Source organism: Ovis aries, chromosome 11 (genome assembly GCF_016772045.2).
Source record: "Ovis aries strain OAR_USU_Benz2616 breed Rambouillet chromosome 11, ARS-UI_Ramb_v3.0, whole genome shotgun sequence".
In the NCBI taxonomy this organism is placed as follows: Eukaryota; Metazoa; Chordata; class Mammalia; order Artiodactyla; family Bovidae; genus Ovis; species Ovis aries.
This window is the reverse complement of record NC_056064.1, coordinates 6,945,891-6,967,962: the sequence shown is the minus strand read 5'-3', so window position 1 is coordinate 6,967,962 and position 22,072 is coordinate 6,945,891. Positions and strand designations below refer to the sequence as shown.

Sequence of the window (22,072 nt, the reverse complement as noted above, 5' to 3'; positions counted from 1 at the left end):
GAAATTGAAAAGACTACATACCTGGATGGTTATCAGTAAAATGTCTAAGGCTGTTGGCTCCTCAGGTGTTGAGAGAGACTTCCTCTGGCTTTGCAGTTTTGAGATCTGCATCCATTTTCCGTTGAAAAATGAATAGAGCATCTCCACTTCTCTGATGGTGACTATGAGGATGTTTCCATGTCGATCTTTAATGGGCTCATAGTAAACTCTTCCCAAGTTGTGTGTCCCAAGTAAATTCTAGAAACGAACAGATTTCTGGTAGCTTTGATCATGTGCAAACAAAGCAAGATAACTGCAACAAAAGACACTGAATAATTATCTGATGTTTCTGAGAAGCTGTTTTGTTGTTGTTAAGCAGATTTAAACTTAGAATATGTAGCGTCATAGAAATGTACTTAACAGACGCTCAAAGAAAATGTCTTTACCATAAGCCTGCGAAGATTATAGCAAGAGGCACAAAAATTATGTTTTTTTTAAGCAAATTTAATGTCTGTAAATATCTCTTACCCACATAGACACACCAGCACATAAACCTCAGTTACCAGCACTTGAAGAGAATCCCAGATGTTTTAAAGAAAAATGCCTGATATTTCAAGTATGCTACTTGCGGAGTTTTCAAGAGATCTACAGTAAGCTGGTATGAAGTGGGGTTGTTCAAAATGAAGAAGTGAATTGACAAAGCAGCACATTGTACAGGTCCCCAAATGACTGCACATTCCCTTCAAGATACTTTAATTGGAAGATTGGCCTGGTTTCACTTATCTGCATTTCAGAGAGTTCTAGTTATTTAAAAATTTGTTGAAATTGTTTGTGAGCTAGGTCAACAAGGTAGACAATACTTTTAGAAAGGTAAGAAGAGAATGATGCCACATTAAATTTTGGAGGGGCCCAGGCAGATGTTATTGAAATAAGCAATTTTACACATGTGCAAAGCTTAAAGATTTTTAACTTAGAGCAGTAGATGAATAGGATAAACTCTCCCTTTCCTTTGAATGTCTATGTTTTTTTAAAAATTATTAATCATCTCAGAGCTTAGCTGTGATTTTTGTGAGCTCATATAAGTGCTGATGAGATAGCCTGTTAGCAGGAGAGCAAAAGTAGAACTTGAATTTGTATAAGTAATTAGGATGACCTAAAAATAAATGAGCCAGCTGATCAGTATCCACATTTACAAAAACGCTGGAATGATCGTCATAGGTAGGCACTGTGTCTTTTTCTTCTTAATTTACAAGGGCAGAGTGCATATTGATAAATAAGAAATTTCATAAATAATTATTGACATTATAAAAATTCATTTGGCAGGCTTACTATTTTAAAAAATGGCCTAACTACTCAGTCAGATTATTGCTTTCCAACAATTAACTTCTGTATCATAGGGAAATAATTGGGTAAGGCTCTTACTACAGCCTTATATATAAAGCAGTTTGCTGCAAGGTCATACTGGCTTAATCAGCAGTGGCATGCTGGTAAACCGGCGATCAAAAAAAAAAGTCCGGATATACAGAATATGCCAATTTTTGTGGTGTAAATACTCCCATAATATTTTGTTTCGTGTTATCAAAAGTTTGATAGCAGGCTTTGAAAAGTTCTGAATACTTAACAGCTGTCTCTTCTAAGTGAGTACAAGTTGACTCCAGCACATTCCTGCTGTTAAGTTTTTAATTATCCTGGTGTTGAGTTTCAGGCTGGCTGCTGTTCATTAACACTTAGACTTTTGAAAAATGACTTACTCTTTCTGGCCCCGAGCTTCATCAGCTAAAATTAAGAGTCCTTATAGCTCAGACATCCCTTATGCTAATCCTTACCTTAGAGAGTGATGGATTAAATCAAGCAATGTATGAGGAAGTATTTTGTACACTCTCAAGCTTGATACAGGTAGGTAGGGTATAGGCTTTCTTTACTGCTCGAACTGGAAAACAACACTTACTTGTTTTTAAGATTCATCTCAGGTTTCACCTCCTCTGGAAGGACTTTCTCAACTCTCATAGGTAGAATTTAGCATCTCCTCTTTTGTCCCTTGCTGTTTCTGGTACCAACTTGTATCTTAGCATGACCCTGGCTCTCCTGTGTATTGATGTAAATGTCGTGAGATCCATCTCTTTTTCTCTGGGTTCCTTGCACAGTGCCTGGTACATAGTAATAGCTCAAGAAGTTTTTGTTGTCTGAATTCACATATTATCACTAGGACACTGGAAAATATGATTTGCTTGGGATCAAAGTGGGTGGGTAGACACTGAATGAGATGATCATTTCATTTAGGCAGAGTTATTATTATTGGTCCACTGTTAGCTTTGGATGTGTTGACTAAGAGATTAAACAAGAAAGCACTAAAAATCTTTCTGAAATTCTATGTTGATAGTTAGTTGAATTATATAGCTAGCTCTGGGAAGAGCCCAAAGTAAAAGAAGAATATGCTTGTGAAAGTAAATTGCAGCCATATAAGGGGGCAAATGTGGGGTTCTTTAGAGCCTAAAGGAGAAACAGACCATGTTAATACCTGTCGTGCTATGCAGTCAGGACTAGCAGATCTGGGAACCCTGAGGATCCTACACGGTAAAGAGCCAGATGATGGCTCACCGGCAAGCATCTAGGGTGTAACCACAGCACATCGCAGGGGTGTCAGTAAGCCCTAGACACACGCATAATACTTAAAGATCTTTATTCAGTTTGCAGTGCCACAGGAAGTTGAAGGAAGTCTGGAATAAGATATGAAGGCCTGGAAAATAATAAAATTTGGGGAAAACACTTTTGCCCCCACCTTGAAAAGTGAAAAAGACATAATATTCATGAATTGTTACCTGGCTTTAGCTCATTAACACTTATTTCTAAAAGCTGTGGAGAAGGAATCTAAAAAAAAATTGTAGAAATAAATTTATTTACAAAACAGAAATAGAGTCACAGATGAAGGGAGCAAACTTATAGTTACCAAGGGGGAAAAGACAGGGAGAGATAAATTGGGATATTGGGATTGACATATACACACTTCTATATATAAAAATAGATAACTAATAAAGACAAGACCTAGAATATGGCACAGGGAATTCCACTCAATATTTTTTAATGACCTATATAGGAAAAGGGAATGGCAAGCCACTTCAGTATTCTTGCCTTGAGAACTCCATGAACAGTAGGAAAAGGCAAAATGATAGGATACCAGAAGAGGAACTCCCCAGGTCATTAGGTGCCCAATATGCTACTGGAGATCACTAGAGAAATAACTCCAGAAAGAATGAAGGGATGGAGCCAAAGCAAAAACAATACCCAGCTGTGGATGTGACTGGTGATAGAAGCAAGATCCGACACTGTAAAGAGCAATATTGCATAGGAACCTGGAATGTCAGGTCCATGAATCAAGGCAAATTGGAAGTGGTCAAACAAGAGAAGGCAAGAGTGAATGTCGACATGCTAGGAATCAGTGAACTAAAATGAACTGGAATGGGTGAATTTAACTCAGATGACCATTATATCTACTACTGCGGGCAGGAATCCCTCAGAAGAAATGGAGTAGCCACCATGGTCAACAAAAGAGTCCGAAATGCAGTACTTGGATGCAATCTCAAAAATGACAGAATGATCTCTGTTCGTCTCCAAGGCAAACCATTCAATATGACAGTTATCCAAGTCTACGCCCCAACCAGTAACACTGAAGAAACTGAAGTTGAACGGTTTTATGAAGACCTACAAGATCTTTTAGAACTAACACCCCAAAAAGATGTCCTTTTCATTATAGGGGACTGGAATGCAAAAGTAGGAAGTCAAGAAACACCTAGAGTAACAGGCAAATTTGGCCTTGGAATACGGAATGAAGCAGGGCAAAGACTAATAGAGTTTTGCCAAGTAAATGCACTGGTCATAGCAAACACCCTCTTCCAACAACACAAGAGAAGACTCTACACATGGACATCACCAGATGGTCAACACCGAAATCAGATTGATTATATTCTTTGCAGCCAAAAATGGGGATGCTCTATATAGTTAACAAAAACAAGACTGGGAGCTGACTGTGGCTCAGATCATGAGCTCCTTATTGCCAAATTCAAACTTAAATTGAAGAAAGTAGGGAAAACTGCTAGACCATTCAGGTATGACCTAAATCAAATCCCTTATGATTATACAGTGGAAGTGAGAAATAGAGTTAAGGGACTAGATCTGATAGATAGACTGTCTGATGAACTATGGAATGAGGTTCGTGACACTGTATAGGAGACAGGGATCAAGACCATCCCCATGGAAAAGAAATGCAAAAAAGCAAAGTGGCTGTCTGGGGAGGCCTTACAAATAGCTGTGAAAAGAAGAGAGGTGGAAAGCAAAGGAGAAAAGGATAGATATAAGCATCTCAATGCAGAGTTCCAAAGAATAGCAAGGAGAGATAAGAAAGCCTTCTTCAGCAATCAATGCAAAGAAATAGAGGAAAAGAACAGAATGGGAAAGACTAGAGATCTCTTCAAGAAAATTAGAGATACCAAGGGAACATTTCATGCAAAGATGGGCTCGATAAAGGACAGAAATGGTCTGGACCTAACAGAAGCAGAACATATTAAGAAGAGGCAGAAAGAATACACAGAAGAACTGTACAAAAAAGATCTTCACGACCCAGATAATCATGATGGTGTGATCACTAATCTAGAGCCAGACATCGTGGAATGTGAAGTCAAGTGGGCCTTACAAAGCATCACTACGAACAAAGCTAGTGGAGGTGATGGAATTCCAGTTGAGTTGTTTCAAATCCTGAAAGATGATGCTGTGAAAGTGCTGCACTCAATATGCCAGCAAATTTGGAAAACTCAGCAGTGGCCACAGGGCTGGAAAAGGTCAGTTTTCATTCCAATTCCAAAGAAAGGCAATGCCAAAGAAGGCTCAAACTACCTCACAATTGCACTCATCTCACATGCTAGTAAAGTAATGCTCAAAATTCTCCAAGCCAGGCTTCAGCAATACGTGAGCCATGAACTTCCTGATGTTCAAGCTGGTTTTAGAAAAGGCAGAGGAACCAGAGATCAAATTGCCAACATCTGCTGGATCATGGAAAAAGCAAGTGAATTCCAGAAAAACATCTATTTCTGCTTTACTGACTATGCCAAAGACTTTGGCTGTGTGGATGACAATGAACTGTGGAAAATTCTGAGAGAGATGGGAATACAGACCACCTGACCTGCCTCTTGAGAAATCTGTATGCAGGTCAGGAAGCAACAGTTAGAACTGGACATAGAACAACAGACTGGTTCCAAATGGGAAAGGAGTGTGTCAAGGCTGTATATTGTCACCCTGCTTATTTAACTTGTATGCAGAGTACATCATGAGAAACGCTGGTCTGGAAGAAGCACAAGCTGAAATACAGATTGCCGGGAGAAATATCAATAACCTCAGATATGCAGATGACACCACCCTTATGGCAGAAAGTGAAGAGGAGCTAAAAGCCTCTTGATGAAAGTGAAAGAGGAGAGCGAAAAAGCTGGCTTAAAGCTCAACACTCAGAAAACGAAGATCATGGCATCTGGTCCCATCACTTCATGGGAAATAGATGGGAAACAGTAGAAACAGTGTCAGACTTTATTGTTTTAGGCTCCAAAATCACTGCAGATGGTGACTGCAGCCATGAAATTAAAAGACGCTTACTGCTTGGAAGAAAAGTTATGACCAACCTAGATAGCATATTCAAAAGCAGAGACATTACTTTGCCGACTAAGGTCCATCTAGTCAAGGCTATGGTTTTTCCTGTGGTCATGTATGGATGTGAGAGTTGGACTGTGAAGAAGGCTGAGTGCTGAAGAATTGATGCTTTTGAACTGTGGTGTTGGAGAAGACTCTTGAGAGTCCCTTGGACTGCAAGGAGATCCAACCAGTCCATTCTGAAGGAGATCAACCCTGGAGTTTCTTTAGAAGGAATGATGCTAAAGCTGAAACTCCAGTACTTTGGTCACGTCATGAGAAGAGTTGACTCATTAGAAGAGACTCTGATGCTGGGAGGGATTGGGGGCAGGAGGAGAAGGGGACGACCGAGGATGAGATGGCTGGATGGCATCACGGACTCGATGGACGTGAGTCTGAGTGAACTCTGGGAGATGTTGATGGACTGGGAGGCCTGGCGTGCTGCGATTCATGGGGTCACAAAGAGTTGGACACGACTGAACGACTGAACTGAACTGATATAGGAAAAGAATCTGAAAAAAGACTGGGTATTTTAAGTATGTAACTGATTCTGTTTGCTGTATACTTGAAAGTAACTCTGTTTTTAATCAACTGTACTCCAGTAAAAATTTAAAAAATAAAATTAATGAATTCACAAAAATAACATAAAAGCTGTAGAGGAGGGAAGTGTAATATAACCCAATCTATAATGTCAGATTATTATATTTTGAGGATAAGTTGTTCGGACATCTCTCAGTGTAGGAGGAAGGTACACCTCTGCCTTTCGGGGCCTCTGCCATTGTCCTAAAAGTAGGGAAAACATTGTGGGGTCTTGTTCACTTACAGGCTTTCTAATCTTTTTTAAATCCAATTGTTGGCAGATACATATCTCTCCTGCTCAGGTAGTATTCATATTTTTTTGTGTGTGTGCTCAGTTACTGGGTCACATCTGACTCTTTGTGATCCCATGGACTGTAGCCTGCCAGGCTCCTCTGTCCATGGAATTTTCCAGGCAAGAATACTAGAGTATGTTGCCATTTCCTACTCCAGGGGATCTTCTCAACCTAAGGATTGAACCTGCATCTCTTGTGTCTCCTGAATTGGCAGGCGGATTCTTTACCACTGTGACTTTACCTTCTTCCAAATAAAGTTTCCTGGGTCAGGAAGATCTGCTGGAGAAGGGCTCCCCACTCCAGTATTCTTGGAATTCCTTTGTGGCTCAGCTGGTAAAGAGTCTGCCTGCAATGTGGGAGACCTGGGTTCAATCACTGGGTTGGGAAGCTCCCCTGGAGAAGGCAAAGGCTACCCACTCCAGTATTCTGGCCTGGAAGACAAAGAGCTGGACACAACTGGGTGACTTTTTCACTTCACTTCATTACTAAATAGACTCCGAACGATGCAGAACAGACTTTCACTTTTTCTTTTTAGACTATCATGTACATAATTTGTTCTCTTCAAAATTTTTGTTTGCTTTTTGTAAAATGAATGCACAATAAGATGATGAAATATTGGGAAAAAATGCAGGCTGTGGAATTGTATATGTCAGAGTTTATAGCCATACTCTGCTATTTCGTATTTGTGGAGCCCTGGGCAAGTTCTTTTCCTTTTCTAGGGCTCAGTTTTATCCTGTGTTAAGTGAATGCCAATAATAGTACTTTCACATTATGGTGTGGTGAAGATAATGAGTATAGTTTGTAAAGAACTTAGCACAGTGCCTGGCATTTACTCTGTTAGGGAAATGAAAGTTGTTGTTTTGTGATTGTTATTTGTTATCATGTATTAAAACGCCTCCCTATAGAGCAGAAACTGGAAAGTAAGGCTCAGAAGGCACAGCAGTTTGCATGTGCTATGATGATGGGTTCACAGCCCCCTGAGGGGGAGAAAGATGGCAAGGAAGACCCGTGCATACCATGGTCAAATGTCTGGGCCACTCTTGAGAAAATGTAAGTCATGGAATGCCATGGTCAGGACCTTTTATTGGCTACTCTGGCAGGAGTATGGAGAATGGATTGGAGGGTGTGAAGACTGGAAGCAGGAGGATGACTTTGGAAGCTTTTGACATAAGTGGGATAATGAGGCAGTGGTAGTGATGCTGAATGGGAGGGGATTAAAATGAGATATACCATCGGTAAAGCAACAAGGTTTATGTATGGCTGATGCCAATCAAGCGATTTAAGAATGCTGTTTCTCAGAACATTGTAAGAAATGTTAGTTTAGTAAGGAGACCTAAAATATTACATATAAATCTCCCCAAATTTATATTTCTTCCTATTTTGTGGAGTTTTTCCTGTGCCCTGTCACCCCCTGCTCCCCCAAAAAGAGTGGCTTCAGTAGTTCCAGACATTTTCATTTGAAGGTCAGTAAGGAACTTGGGCAATATTTCCTGCAAAAAAAAAGCTGAAAGTGACTTCTATTATTTCAGCACCCAGTGCTTTAGCCTGTGGCGCTGCAAGGGGGAACTGTTTTGAGGACTCGAAGCCACTGGTCACTGTGAGGGGCTAGAGAACTATCCAGGTGGTGCCTGTGGCATGAGCTACATTTCTGTAATCCCTGTTCCCTTTGGTCAGATAGAGTATCCTCAAGTGTGATTTTAGGGGTACAGAGGTTGGACTGATACATGCATTTATCCAGGAAGTAGGGAAAGAGGATCTGCCACGTGCCACACATGGTGGATACAGTGATAACCAAGACAGAGAATACTCCCAGGGACTCACAGTCCAAGTTGACACTGACCAAAAATGATATGAATAATCAACAGATGGGATTCTGGCCACCGTTCTGAATGAAGCATACAAGGTGCTCTGCGAGGGATTCACTTAAGTGGGAGATCAGAGAAAGGCTCCCCGAGGAAGTATAGAAATGAAGCTAAGTAAAGCAATTATCCTTCAATAAAAAATGAATTAATTTAAAAAAATGAAGCTGAGATCTGAAGGGTATGTAGGAATTAGGGAGTCAAAGAAGCAGATGCAGATTCTAATCAGAGGAAATAGCATTCAAGCTAGCAAAGGAGCCTGAGGCAGACCAGGAAGTTGGAAAAATCCTGAAAGTGTGGCATCATGAAAGCCAAGTGATGTGACCGTTTAAAATTTTAAAATGAATAAGACCATTGTATCAAATGCTACGGAGATGTCAGCCGCAAAGAGGATTTGAAAGTGTCTATCGCGTATAGTGAAACTGAAATCATTGGAGGGATGGATGCAGGTTTTTTAGGGGCCAGTACCACACAATTTGGGGGCCCTCTTTAAGATAAAGAATAAAAATTTACAAACATGAAGGTTAGGTATAAAAGTCATTTTTTAAAAATAAAAGTGAATATTTTAGACTGAGAAAGAAAATCTCCCCCAGTACTGGAGTATTTGGCATTTTTGATCTGGGATTTCTTTAGGCATGCATGCATCCTCGGTCTCTCAGCTGTGTCCACCTCTTTGCAACCCAATGGACTGTAGCCCACCAGACACCTCTGTTCGTGGACTTCTATGGGCAAGAATACTGGAGTGGGTTGCCATTTCCTTCTCCAGGGGATCTTCCCAACCCAAGGATTCAATCCTGTGTCTTCTGCATTGGCAAGCAGATTTTTTTTTTACCACCGAGCCACCTGGGAAGCCCTTTCTTTAGGCAGTTTACCAGAAATGCTTGCTGGTTGTAACTCAGCTTCCCCTCCCTAAGCACTCTACAGCTCCCCAACCCACGGGAGATCATGCAAGTGAGGGACCCTGAAGCTCAAGATTTATGAACGCCATCTGCCTCTGATTATTGGTGGCCTGAGAGAGCAGTTTGGTAGGCATGATGATAGTAAAATCAGGGAGAAAGCTTGGAACTAAATGGGAAGTGAGGACACGAATGGAGAAAGAGAACGTTGGCTAGTCTTTCAAGTTGGGGTCTAAGGAGGAGAAGAGTGATTGTAGTTGAAGAATGGAGTGAAGAGCTGAAATCTAGAGCGCGTGTGAGAGATGAGCCTTTGGTAAGAGGAGTGAGACTTTGTCTGCTGGAATGAGGGGAAGGAAGAGGAAGTAGTGTCAGTGCGAGGAGGCTTTGCAATTTGGTCGTAGACAAATAATTATTTCCCATTTATTTTCTTAAAGAGTTATACAGTAAACTATATCCTGATGTGGGGATGGAAAGTGTGGGGAAAGGGAAGGGATGTGGTAGAATGAAGAATGTTTCAAATAGTTGCCTTGTAATTTGGGAAGGTGAATTTCGTAGAGAAATGGAACGTGATTAGTAGGGAACACTATACGTGAAAATTGTAGTAACGACATAAAACATAAAGCCAATCACACCCCTGCCCCTGTTTAGTAATTTTATTTTATTTTTTAATGCAGCAGTGTGCAACTTGTCCAGGGTAGTGAATGCGTGTTGGATTTGTCCAGGCTTGGATCTTTTCCAAATAAATAATGTGGAGGGAGAGAGTGGCCGGAAACTTAGAGGATTTTCAAGGGGGTAATTATTATGGGCCAAATAATCTAAGTTAGACAAAGAGGCAAATGACCTCAGAAGAGGGCAGATGCATCATGAATAGTGATGGGGGCCAATATATTGGGGGACCAAATCCAAGAGCTATTTCAATGGAAGTAATAGTTGAGTAGGGCACACTGATCATCACGGCTTCTCTCTAGCCCCTCAGTGTTTAAATGCAATGACTTGTGACAGCCTAGTCCCTCTCTGATATTAGATGAAGATGTCTGGGAAGAGTCTAAGAAACATAAAATAAAGAGCCCCATTTGAAATTCTAAAGTTGTTCAGTTTGTAATCTAAACATGCCTGGGTTGTATGGTAGGCTAATAGGAGGGTCTGCTGAGGACTCCTGAGAAAGAACTTTACTAAGGGACCAAGGGGCCTACTGAAAATGAAATTTATCCTAAACAAAGAGCTGTTTTTGAGGTATAGTGGCTTAGTCCAATTATAGCTGGTCAGTGATGAGAGGAAAAGCCTCTTTGAATTTAGCACAGTCATCATGGCCCGACTCCAAGAACATCTTGAGTTGAAGGAAAAGATTATGCAATCAAGAGTGAGTTGAACTTGCACTGGCCATCATCTGTTTTACATATGGTAATGTATATGTGTCAATGTTATTCTCTTAATCATCGCACCCTTGTCTTCTCCCACTGAGTCCATATTCTAGTCCTTCCATCCGTGACTCCTTTGCTGCCCTGCGTGCAGGATCATGGTTACTGTCTTTCCGGATTCCATATATATACAGCAGGGCACCCAACGCTGGTGCTCTGTGACAACAGGCAGAGGGTGGGGAGGGAGATGGGGGGGGATTCAGGATTGGGGGAACATATGTATACCTGCAGCCAATTCATGTTGATGTATGGAAAAAAAATCACAATATTGTAACTATCCTCCAGTTAAATAAATTAATGAAAAAAAGAGTGAGTTGAAATTGAGAGCACTTTTTTTTTAGACCTTACTGAAGACACCAGCTAAAGACAAAGGCGAAAAGGAAAGGTATACCCATTTGAATGAAGAGTTTCAAAGAATAGCAAGGAGAGATAAGAAAGCCTTCCTCAGCGATCAATGAAAGAAATAGAGGAAACAACAGAATGGGAAAGATTAGAGATGTCTTCAAGAAAATTGCAGATATCAAGTGACTATTTCATGCAAACATAGGCACAATAAAGGACAGAAATGATATGGACCTAACAGAAGCAGAAGATATTAAGAACAGGTGGCAAGAATACACAGGAAACTATACAAAAAAGATCTTCACGACCCAGATAACCACGATGGTGTGATCACTCACCTAGAGCCAGACATCCTGGAATGCGAAGTCAAGTGGGCCTCACTACAAGCAAAGCTAGTGCAGGTGATGGCATTCCAGCTGAGCTACTTGAAATCCTAAAGATGATGCTGTGAAAGTGCTGCACTCAATATGCCAGCAAATTTGGAAAACTCAGCAGTAGCCACACGACTGGAAAAGGTCCGTTTTCATTCCAATCCCAAAGAAAGGCAATGCCAAAAAATGCTCAAACTACCACACAATTGCACTCATCTCACACGCTAGTAAAGTAATGCTCAAAATTCTCCAAGCCAGGCTTCAACAGTACATGAACTGTGAACTTGCAGATGTTCAAGCTGGATTTAGAAAAGGCAGAGGAACCAGAGATCAAGTTACTAACATCTGTTGGATCATCAAAAAAGCAAGAGTTCCAGAAAAACATCTACTTCTGCTTTATTGGCTATGCCAAAGCCTTTGATTGTGTGGATCACAATAAACTGTGGAAAATTCTGAAAGAGATGGGAATACCAGACCACCTGACCTGCCTCCTGAGAAATCTGTATACAGGTCAAGAAGCATCAGTTAGAACTGGACATGGAATAACAGACTGGTTCCAAATTGGGAAAGGAGTATGTCAAGGCTGTGCATTGTCACTGTGCTTATTTAACTTACATGCAGAGTCCATCATGAGAAATGCTGGGCTGGAAGAAACACAAGCTGGAATCAAGATTGCTGGGAGAAATATCAATAACCTCAGATATGTAGATGACACCACCCTTATGGCAGAAAGTGAAGAGAAACTAAATACCCTCTTGATGAAAGTGAAAGAAGAGAGTGAAAAACTTGGCTTAAAACTCAACATTCAGAAAACGAACATCATGGCATCTGGTCCCATCACTTCATGGCAAATAGATGGAAACAGTGACAGACTTTATTTTTGGGGGCTCCAAAATCACTGCAGATGGTGACTGCAGCCATGAAATTAAAAGACGCTTGCTCCTTGGAAGAAAAGCTATGACCAAACTAGACAGCATGTGAAAAAGCAGAGGCATTTCTTTGCTGACAAAGGTCAATCTAATCAAAGCTAAGGTTTTCCCAGTAGTCATGTATGGATGTGAGAGTTGGACTATAAATTAAGCTGAGCACCAACGAACTGATGCTTTAAAACTGTGGTGTTGAAGAAGGCTCTTAAGAGCCCCTAGGACTGCAAGGAGATCCAACCAGTGTATCCTAAAGCAAATCAACCCTGAATATTAATTGGAAGGACTGATGCTGAAGCTGAAACTCCAATACTTTGGCCACCTGATGTGAAGCACTGACTCACTGGAATAGACCCTAATGCTGGGAAAGATTGAAGGTAGGAGAAGCGGGTGACAGAGAATGAGATGGTTGGATGGCATTACCAACTCAATGGACATGAGTTTGAGTAAATTCTGGGAGTTGGTGATGGACAGGGAGGCCTGGCGTGCTGCAGTTCGTGGGGTCACAAAGAGTCGGACACGACTGAGTGACTGGACTGAACTGAAGCCACAAGATGGTAAACCACCTACGCAATGGAATATAGCACAGAAGGTTTAAGAGTTACCTTTCAGAGTTTGTTATAATATCAAGACAATAATTATTATTTCAAGGAGTTAAATTATTGCATGGGTCAAGAAATGAAATTCCTGTAATTGCAGGTAGGGGTGAAGCTGTGGAAAATTTTTGTTATTATGACTCTCTTTTTATGCTTTGGATGATATGGCCTGGCTAAACACAGCTTATGAAGATTCCTGTTATATATATTTCTGGAGATTATGTAACTGACAGCTTTGTAGGTAGATACCTATCACTGTAAGTGAAAGTGTTCTTTGCTCAGTCATGTCCTACTCTTTGTGACCCCATAGACTGTGGCCTACCAGGCTCCTCTGTCCATGGAATTCTCCAGGCAAGAATACTGGAGGGGGTTGCCATGCCCTCCTCCAGGGGATCTTCCTAACCCAGGGATTGAACCTGGATCTTCTGCATTGCAGGCAGATTTTTTACTGTCTGAGCCACCAGGAATTGATGCTTTCAAACTGTGGTTCTGGAGAAGACTCTTGAGAGTCCCTTGGACTGCAAGGTGATCAAACCAGTTAATCCTAAAGGAAATCAACCCTGAATATTCATTGGAAGAACTGGTGCTGAAGCTCCAATATTTTGGCCACCTGATGCGAAGAACTGTCACATTGGAAAAGACCCTGATGCTGGGGAAGACTGAGGGCAAGAGGAGAAGGGGGCGACTAGGAGGAGATGGTTGGATGGCATCACTGACTCAATGGACACTAGTTTGAGCAAACTCCGGGAGATAATGAAGGACAGGGAAGCCTGGTGTGCCGCAGTTCATGGGGTCACATAGAGTTGGACATGACCCAGCAACTGAACAACATCAACAACCCATCTCTGATAAAGCCTCATCGATACCTTAAAGATCCTAATTCTATGTAGCAGAGGTTTTCTTGTGCTAAGAACCACAAATTCAGATAATACTGAAACAAAAACAAAACAATGAAAGGGGAACCCAGACATGCCTGGCTAGAATTCAATGTCATTTCTAAGAGGAGCTCTGTAACCGACAAAGATTCTTGTAGGGCTTGGAGATATGATCTGATTGGGTTAATAGTACAGAAGGGTTAAATTCAGAATGAAAGAGAAGTTTTTAAGAGTTTTTTTTTAAATTATTAAAAAGGTATGCAAATAGATTTGTTTTCCCATAACATCAAGCCAAGAAACTCTTTAAAATATCCGAGGGTCTCTTTTTCCATCTCTGTACACTCATATAGATTCATAGGAAGCCAAAACATCCAGAACTCATCAACAGAGCTAATCAAACTCTTATTGTGCAAATGGTGAAACTCAGATCCAGAAAGCAGAAATGAGTTGACCGATTAACATCAGATCTAGAATTCAGGTCTCTCTACTCCTTGTTTACTTCTAGATTCTTCAAGATAAACCTCTATTCCTCTCCCAGGAGAGTGCCAAAAGCACAGGTTCACTACAAAGACAGGTATACAGCTCAGAGTAACCGAGAAGACTAAATAGGTCTAAGGATCTAAAACTGCAAGGAGCCCACCCTTTCCCTTTCCAGGTGGGACTGGTAACTTAACTGACATGTGTTTCCAAAAGTTCCTTGGAGGTCTCGGTTGAAACCTAGGTTGCCCCTCACCTGTAGCTGGGCTGTTGCTGCAAGCATCTTCTGCCGAGTTTGTAGTACTGTGGACGAGGACATGGAGATGGGTACGCTTTGCCTCAACCACCTTATATCTTCCCACATACAAGACAGCTGCAAAAGAAGCCACGAGGTCATATCATCATCCAAGCCAGTGCGTGATTTAGGTTGTGGCATCAAAGCGAAGCAGGGGGAGGGAAACCTGACGCCCGATGTTTGTTCTCCAGTCCATTTCCAGATACATGCAGAACAACTTTTTGATCTCTGTCCAATTGGAAAAAGATCTGAATGTTAATGAAACAATCAGATCCCCAGTTTAGTCTTTGCCAAATGATCCCATAACTCAGAATAGTGGAGACACAACCTGACGGGATGGAGGCTTCTTTGCTTTGAAAATGTAGTGTAGATACTATTTAAGCATTTTTAATGACAAAGGGCATATTGGGCCAGAAAGAGGCCATTGAAATAATTTACTCCCACTCCAATAGTTTGCTCACAGGAGACTCCTCAACTTCTCAACTAAAGTTTTAAAGATTTATGTGAGGTACTGTTGGTGCAAAGTGGGGAAAAATAAAATTAGAACTCAGGATACCTTTGTGAACCACAGAAAATCTTGCGTAATGGAACTGGTGTGAGAGTCATCTATTTCAACAATTGGTATTTGATCTTCATTGGTGACTAACATATTGTCTTTGTAATAAAATATAACAGCTATGTAGAGTCCCCTAAAAAGAAAAAGCAAAATAAAAATTGTCCTCAACCATCTTCTCCAAACCTGAATCATGGAAATAATATTTTTGGGCATGACAAACGATAATTTAAAATATACCTATGAAAATATTCCTGTTAAGTACCACAAATTTATTGGCTAGTATTCAAAGAAATAACTCTTTTGTCCAGATTCTCAGAAGAAAGGTGAATTTTATATTCTTTTAATAATACACAGAAATATTTACCCAGTTTCCACTCAGAACCAAAATCAGTAGATTTCCTGAGATGCAAAGACTTCCTGGAAAAACTACAAAGGACCCACCGTTTCAAGGTCTTCACAAACTTGTTTGAGGAATGAAATAGGTGTTTCAGGCTCCTAGAGACTGACTGCTTACGGCCCGAGGTTTGCAATTTTGAACTTTCTGGAACACAGAAAAAAAATACAGTGTAAATTTCACTGGAAGAAGAGCACTCTCAGAGTCTTCTTCCCATCTCTTTGCCTATCTCACCCCTGTCCTCTCAGTTTCAGACGGACTCAGCTCATTCACTTTGTCCAGAAGCTTCTGTATCTTGAGATGCCAGTAGTTAACTCAGTTAATGAATAGCGCCTCAAAAATGTTGAAGATGAGTAACGTTTATAACTCCAGGGGCAATCATGCAGGTGTTCTGTTTCTATCCTCCTTATTTATTATGAGGTGGGATAAAAAGAAGTAGAATCAACTTTTGTCCCCGGCCCATATTGCCTTTTAATATTCACTTCTCAGTGTTGGCAAAACTCTTATTTAGACTACATATTCCATTAATTTTTTTATTATAAAATAAATATAGGCACATTACAGGAAGTCTGGAGCATAGAAAATGAACAAAACCCCACACATGACATCCTGCCACTGTAGCAGAACCAGTGCTAATATTCTGGGGTAGTTTTTGTTTTTGTTTCCAGTGTGTATGTTGGCTTACAAAAATAGCTGTAGGCATGGTTAACATCCTCATTATTCAGAAGAAGATACTGACAGGGAGAGGTTAAGTGGTTTGTCTAAAATAAAAAAAAACCCAGTACCCAGAAGAATACATTTATTCACTGGACAAATATTTATTGAGACACTACTGTATGTTAGGTTCTGTGGTTACTGTGATGAGCAAATCACCCATTGCTTCTGTTTAGCTCTTTTATTTCCAATCTGGAGTTCTCACTGATAAAAGTAGTACCATTGAAACATATGCGTTACCGTACGTAAAATGACAGCTGGTGGGAAGTTGGCGTATAATACAGGGAGCTCAGTGATAACCTAGTGGTAGGTTATCTGGTGCTATCTGTGATAACCTAGAGGAGTAGAATGGGGTAGGGGGTGGGAGGGAGGTTCAAGAGGGAGGGGACATGTGTATATTTATGGCTGATCCATGTTGCTGTATGGCAGAAACCAATACAACCTTGTAAAGCAATTATCCTTCAATTAAATAAAACAGTTGTAGTTTTCCTATAACAGTATTTGCAAACAGTGCTCCCTAAAGCTGTGCTAGATGGTCACTGACTTAATCCTTAAGCATAATTAATGAAGGGAAGATGAGGTTGTTGGGGTCATCACCAAACTTGACAGACTTGTTACTGGGGATGAGAACAGTCTATCACTGCTCTTAGACGTGGAAACCTGGGCAGATGGTTTGTACCTGAGGCCCAGTGTGGCTCTGCCTGTGATCCTATAGGACAAGTTGGGAATGAGCTGACTGATGCAAGCTTTCATGCCAGCTTCAAGCTTGTGCTGATAGTGGTTAGTCCTGCCAGGACAAAGCAAAAGCATTTTCTTTTCACTTGAACATGAATTTGGCTGGTCATATCCTACTTGAAATGCTGCTGGGAGTCCTGATTAAAGGCAGCATACTGAACATATCCATCTGACTCTTTGTGACCCCATGGACGGCAGAATGCCAGGCTTCCCTGTCCTTCACCATCTCCTGGAGCTTGCTCAATGTCCATTGAGTCGGTGATGCCATCCAACCATCTCATTCTCTGTCATCCCCTTCTCCTGACTTCAATCTTTCCCAGTATCAGTGTCTTTTCTGATGAGTTAGCTCTTCGCATCAGGTGGCCAAAGTACTGAAGCTTCAACTTCAGCATCAGTCCTTCCAATGAATATTCAGGACTGATTTCCTTTAGGATGGACTGGTTCAATCTCCTTGCAGTCCAAGGGACTCTCAAGAGTCTTCTCTAATACCACAGTTCAAAACCATCAGTTCTTCAGCACTCAGCCTTCTTTATGGTTCAATTCTCACATCCATACATGACTACTGGAAAAACCATAGCTTTGACTAGATGGACCTTTGTCAGCAAAGTAATGTCTCTGCTTTTTAACATGCTGCTTAGGCTGGTCATAGCTTTTCTTCCAAGGAGCCAACATCTTTTAATTTCATAGCTGCAATCTCCATCTGCAGTAATTTTGGAGCCCAAGAAAATAAAGTCTGTCACTGTTTCCATTGTTTCCCCATCTATTTGCCATGAAGTAATGGAACTGGATGCCATGATCTTCGTTTTGTGAATGCTGAGTTTTAAGCCAGCTTTTTCTCTCTCTTCTTTCATCTTCATCAAGAGGCCCTTTAGTTCCACTTTGCTTTCTACCACAAGGATGGGGTCATCTGCATATCTGAGGTTATTGATATTTCTCCTGGCAATCTTGATTCCAGCTTTTGCTTCATCTAGCCTGGCATTTTGCATGATGTATGCTGTATATAAGTTAAAGCTGGGTGAAAATATACAGACTGTATGTATTCTTTCCCTAATTTGCAACCAGTCCAATGTTCCATGTCCAGTTCTAACTGTTGCTTCTTGACTTGCATACAGGTTTCTCAGGAGGCAGGTAAGGTGATCTGGTATTCCCACCTCTTCAAGAATTTTCCAACGTTTGTTGTTATCCACACAGTCAAAGGTTTTAGGAGAGTCAACCAAGCAGAAGTAGATGTTTTTCTGGAATTCTCTTGCTTTTTCAATGATCCGATGGATGTTGGCAATTTGATCTCTGGTTCCTCTGCCTTTTCTAAATTCAGCTTGAACATCTGGAAGTTCACAGTTCATGTATTGTTGAAGCCTGGCTTGGAGAATTTTGAGCGTTACTTTGCTAGAGTGTGAGATAAGTGCAATTGTGCAGTAGTCTGAACATTCTTTGGCATTGCCTTTCTTTGGGATTAGAATGAAAACTGACCTTTTTCAGTTGAAATAGATGTTTTTCTAGAATTCTCTCGCTTAAGAAATTTAAAAATTTAAGAGATTTTAAAAGAGGAAGGGATGTAAATCTATAAAGACAAAGAGATGGGAAAGGAGATAAAAGCAAGTGAATTTTGGTAGCTAGGAAGCAGATGGTGTTGGAGAAGACTCTTGAGAGTCCCCTGGACTGCAAGGAGATCCAACCAGTCCATTCTGAAGGAGATCAGCCCTGGGATTACTTTGGAAGGAATGATGCTAAGGCTGAAGCTCCAGTACTTTGGCCACCTCATGAGAAGAGTTGACTCACTGGAAAAGACTCTGATGCTGGGGGGGATTGGGTGCAGGAGGAGAGGGGGACGACTGAGGATGAGATGGCTGGATGGCATCACTGACTCGATGGACGTGAGTCTGAGTGAACTCTGGGAGATGGTGATGAACAGGGAGGCCTGGCGTGCTGCGATTCATGGGGTCACAAAGAGTTGGACACGACTGAGTGACTGAACTGAACTGAACTGAGGAAGCAGATGGACAGAGGGATTTAGTAGGCTTGAGGAAGATGGATCCTCAGCCAACAGTGGAGAAAGTTGGAAAGTAACATGACTCACCCCATGGGCATCATACACTGCTGGAAGTGAATGGTGAATGTGGTGCTAAAATGAGGAGGGTTCGTTGAAATCTGTTTAAAAAGTAGTTAGAGGTCTAGATAGCCTTCCCTATTCCTTCCCTGTTCTAAATGAAAGACAGTAGCTTAATTTCAGGAAAGAATAAAAACAGAGCTCTCTGGTGTGAAAGACATGATGTATGGTTATAAATGGAAGGAGGGAGTGGTATGTACTCAAAACAAGTGGATTAAATGAAAGCTTCCTTACAGCATATTTCCCCACTGGACTCTGGGAACACTGGTGCTCAAACTTCCATCCTCCAGGCAGAACATTGGAAATAGCGTCTGTGGAGACTCTGATTAGCATACGAAAACACCTAAAGATTCTGACATTGGCTTTATTACTCTCCTAAAGATAAGGCTATGCCAGATCATCCTACGGGGGTCTGTTTAAGAGCCTGATCCTTGTGTTCAGAGCTTCTCAACAGCTATTGAGTTCTCTTAAATCTGAGCACATATACAAGGATCACTGGGCGGTTTGGAAAGCAGGTAATAGAAAAAGCATGGGCCAAAAACAAGCAAAAGAGCAGTTTAGAGAGGAGTCTATGTTGAAAAAAGAAAACTTAAAATGAAAAAAAAAAAAAAAGCCAATCATTAATAGCCTGAGAGACAAGCAAAGACTTTGCATCCTTGTAAAAGAAAATGAAGATCATGGCATCCGGTCCCATCACTTCATGGGAAATAGATGGGAAACAGTGGAAACAGTGTCAGACTTTATTTTTGGGGGCTCCAAAATCACTGCAGATGGTGATTGCAGCCATGAAATTAAAAGATGCTTACTCCTTGGAAGAAAAGTTATGACCAACCTAGACAGCATATTCAAAAGCAGAGACATTACTTTGCCGACTAAGGTCCGTCTAGTCAAGGCTATGGTTTTTCCAGCAGTCATGTATGGATGTGAGAGTTGGACTGTGAAGAAGGCTGAGCACCGAAGAATTGATGCTTTTGAACTGTGGTGTTGGAGAAGACTCCTGAGAGTCCCTTGGACTGCAAGGAGATCCAACCAGTCCATTCTGAAGGAGATCAACCCTGGAGTTTCTTTGGAAGGAATGATGCTAAAGGTGAAATTTCAGTACTTTGGCCACCTCATGCGAAGAGTTGACTCATTGGAAAAGACTCTGATGGTGGGAGGGATTGGGGGCAGGAGGAGAAGGGGACGACAGAGGATGAGATGCCTGGATGGCATCACTGACTCGATGGACGTGAGTCTGAGTGAACTCTGGGAGTTGGTGATGGACAGGGAGGCCTGGCGTGCTGCGATTCATGGGGTCACAAAGAGTTGGACACGACTGAGTGACTGAACTGAACTGAACTGAGAAGAGATAAGCATCTGTAAGAGAAATATTCAGAGAACAACAGAGAGCATCAGAAACTAAAACTATGTTATTGAAGTCTGAAAAGCCAAACAAAGAATAAAACTGGGGGAATCTGCAAGAAAGTGGAGCAAAGGAACGTGAAAATGTAGGAGAGGAATTAAAAAAAAAATGGGGCTGGTTTATGAGGTCCAGTATCGGAATTAGGGTTCTCATAGGAGACGGCAGAGCAAAAGGAGGGGAAGAAATAATTAAAGAAATAACTTAAGAAAATATCCCATAATTGAAAGCTGTAAGTTTCCATATTGACAGGGCTTGCCAAATGTGCAGCACAACAGAAAAAAAAAAGAGCCACTCAGAGGGACATAGCAGTGACATTTTAGAATAGTGAAGTTATAAAGAAAGCTTAAAAACTTCCAGGGCAGGAAAAAGTAGCTTTCATATAAAACTTCTGGAATCAGAATAGTGTCAGACTTTTTAGCACTAAAGGCTTGAAAATAATGAATATGAAGGAAAATTATTTCAGTTGAGAATTCTACATGTATCCAAATCCTTAAATAAATACCAAATAAAATAAGTATATCTCCAGACACTTAATGTATCCACAAATTAGCTCCCAAGGATCCTATGAGGAAGCTACTGGAGGAAAGGCTCCACCAATGACAGACAAACCCCAGAAAAAGGAAGAGATGGTAAATAGAGAACTCTAGTATTGGAGAGTGGCAAGAAGAATCCTCAATAACAGACACGGAGGCATTCAGTAACCAGTCTAGACTGGAGCAGGTTAGAGGACTCTCTGAGAGGTTTCTTTAAGAAGATGAGCTTGAAACAATACTTATGTATCTGATTGTACTGAGAAAAAACTGATGGATCCAGAGAGTAGCTTGGGGATTAATTAGTTATAACATGGAAAGATAAAAAAACACATAATAAAAGTTGAGTATTACCTACAGCGGAAATAAAAGTTTATTTAGGAAAGGAAAATGATCATAAAATTTATATGATCATTATAACGTTAGCAATAAATATTGATCTTATAAAATGACAATATTAAGAGGATGTACGCATGCTTAGTCACTCAGTCATGTCAAATCTTTGTAACTCCATGGACTATAGCCCACCAGGCTCCTTTGTCCATGGGATTCTCCAGGCAAGAATACTGGAGGGCATTGCCATTCTCTTCTCTGGGGGGTAAGGAGGATAAAGGGGTAGGAATTATATGTGCTTGTAAGAGAGTGGAGGGATAAAAAAGAAATAATCATCTTCCTTAGTGAAATAGTAACTATAATTTTTTAAAATCAGGAATTAGCAATATAATCCTGTTATTTAGAGATAGAGAAAAAAACATCAAAATAATTGAGCCTTTAGGAAATAAAAAACAGATGATGGGAGAAATTGCTTTTTCTTTAATAATAAAGCTTTTCTTAATGCTTTACTTATTTTAAGTCATTCAGTTCTCAAATAACTGACAGGTTTACATAATTCTTATTTGCATTTTACAAGCGAGCAAAGTGAGGTATAGAGAAGGTGGGAATTTACTTACGATCACACAGCTTTGTAAATGTTCAGCCTGTGTTCGAACCCACATAATCTGGCTTCAGAGTACAGTCATATATAACTTAATTAAAAATGAAGACTAAACTAAAAAAAAAAT

At 40.7% G+C, this 22,072-nt stretch overlaps 1 protein-coding gene across 1 annotated transcript in view; it reads right to left on the bottom strand.

The window, feature by feature from the left end:
* ANKFN1 (ankyrin repeat and fibronectin type III domain containing 1) overlaps positions 1-22,072 on the bottom strand; it is a 393,710-nt gene that overhangs the window by 57,718 nt on the left and 313,920 nt on the right. The window contains exons 11-14 of the mRNA XM_060395103.1: positions 15,571-15,670; positions 15,130-15,262; positions 14,535-14,651; positions 22-237 (exon numbers count right to left, since the gene is read on the bottom strand). Coding sequence (XP_060251086.1) covers positions 22-237; positions 14,535-14,651; positions 15,130-15,262; positions 15,571-15,670 — 566 coding nt within the window. The remainder of the gene's footprint in view (positions 1-21; positions 238-14,534; positions 14,652-15,129; positions 15,263-15,570; positions 15,671-22,072) is intronic.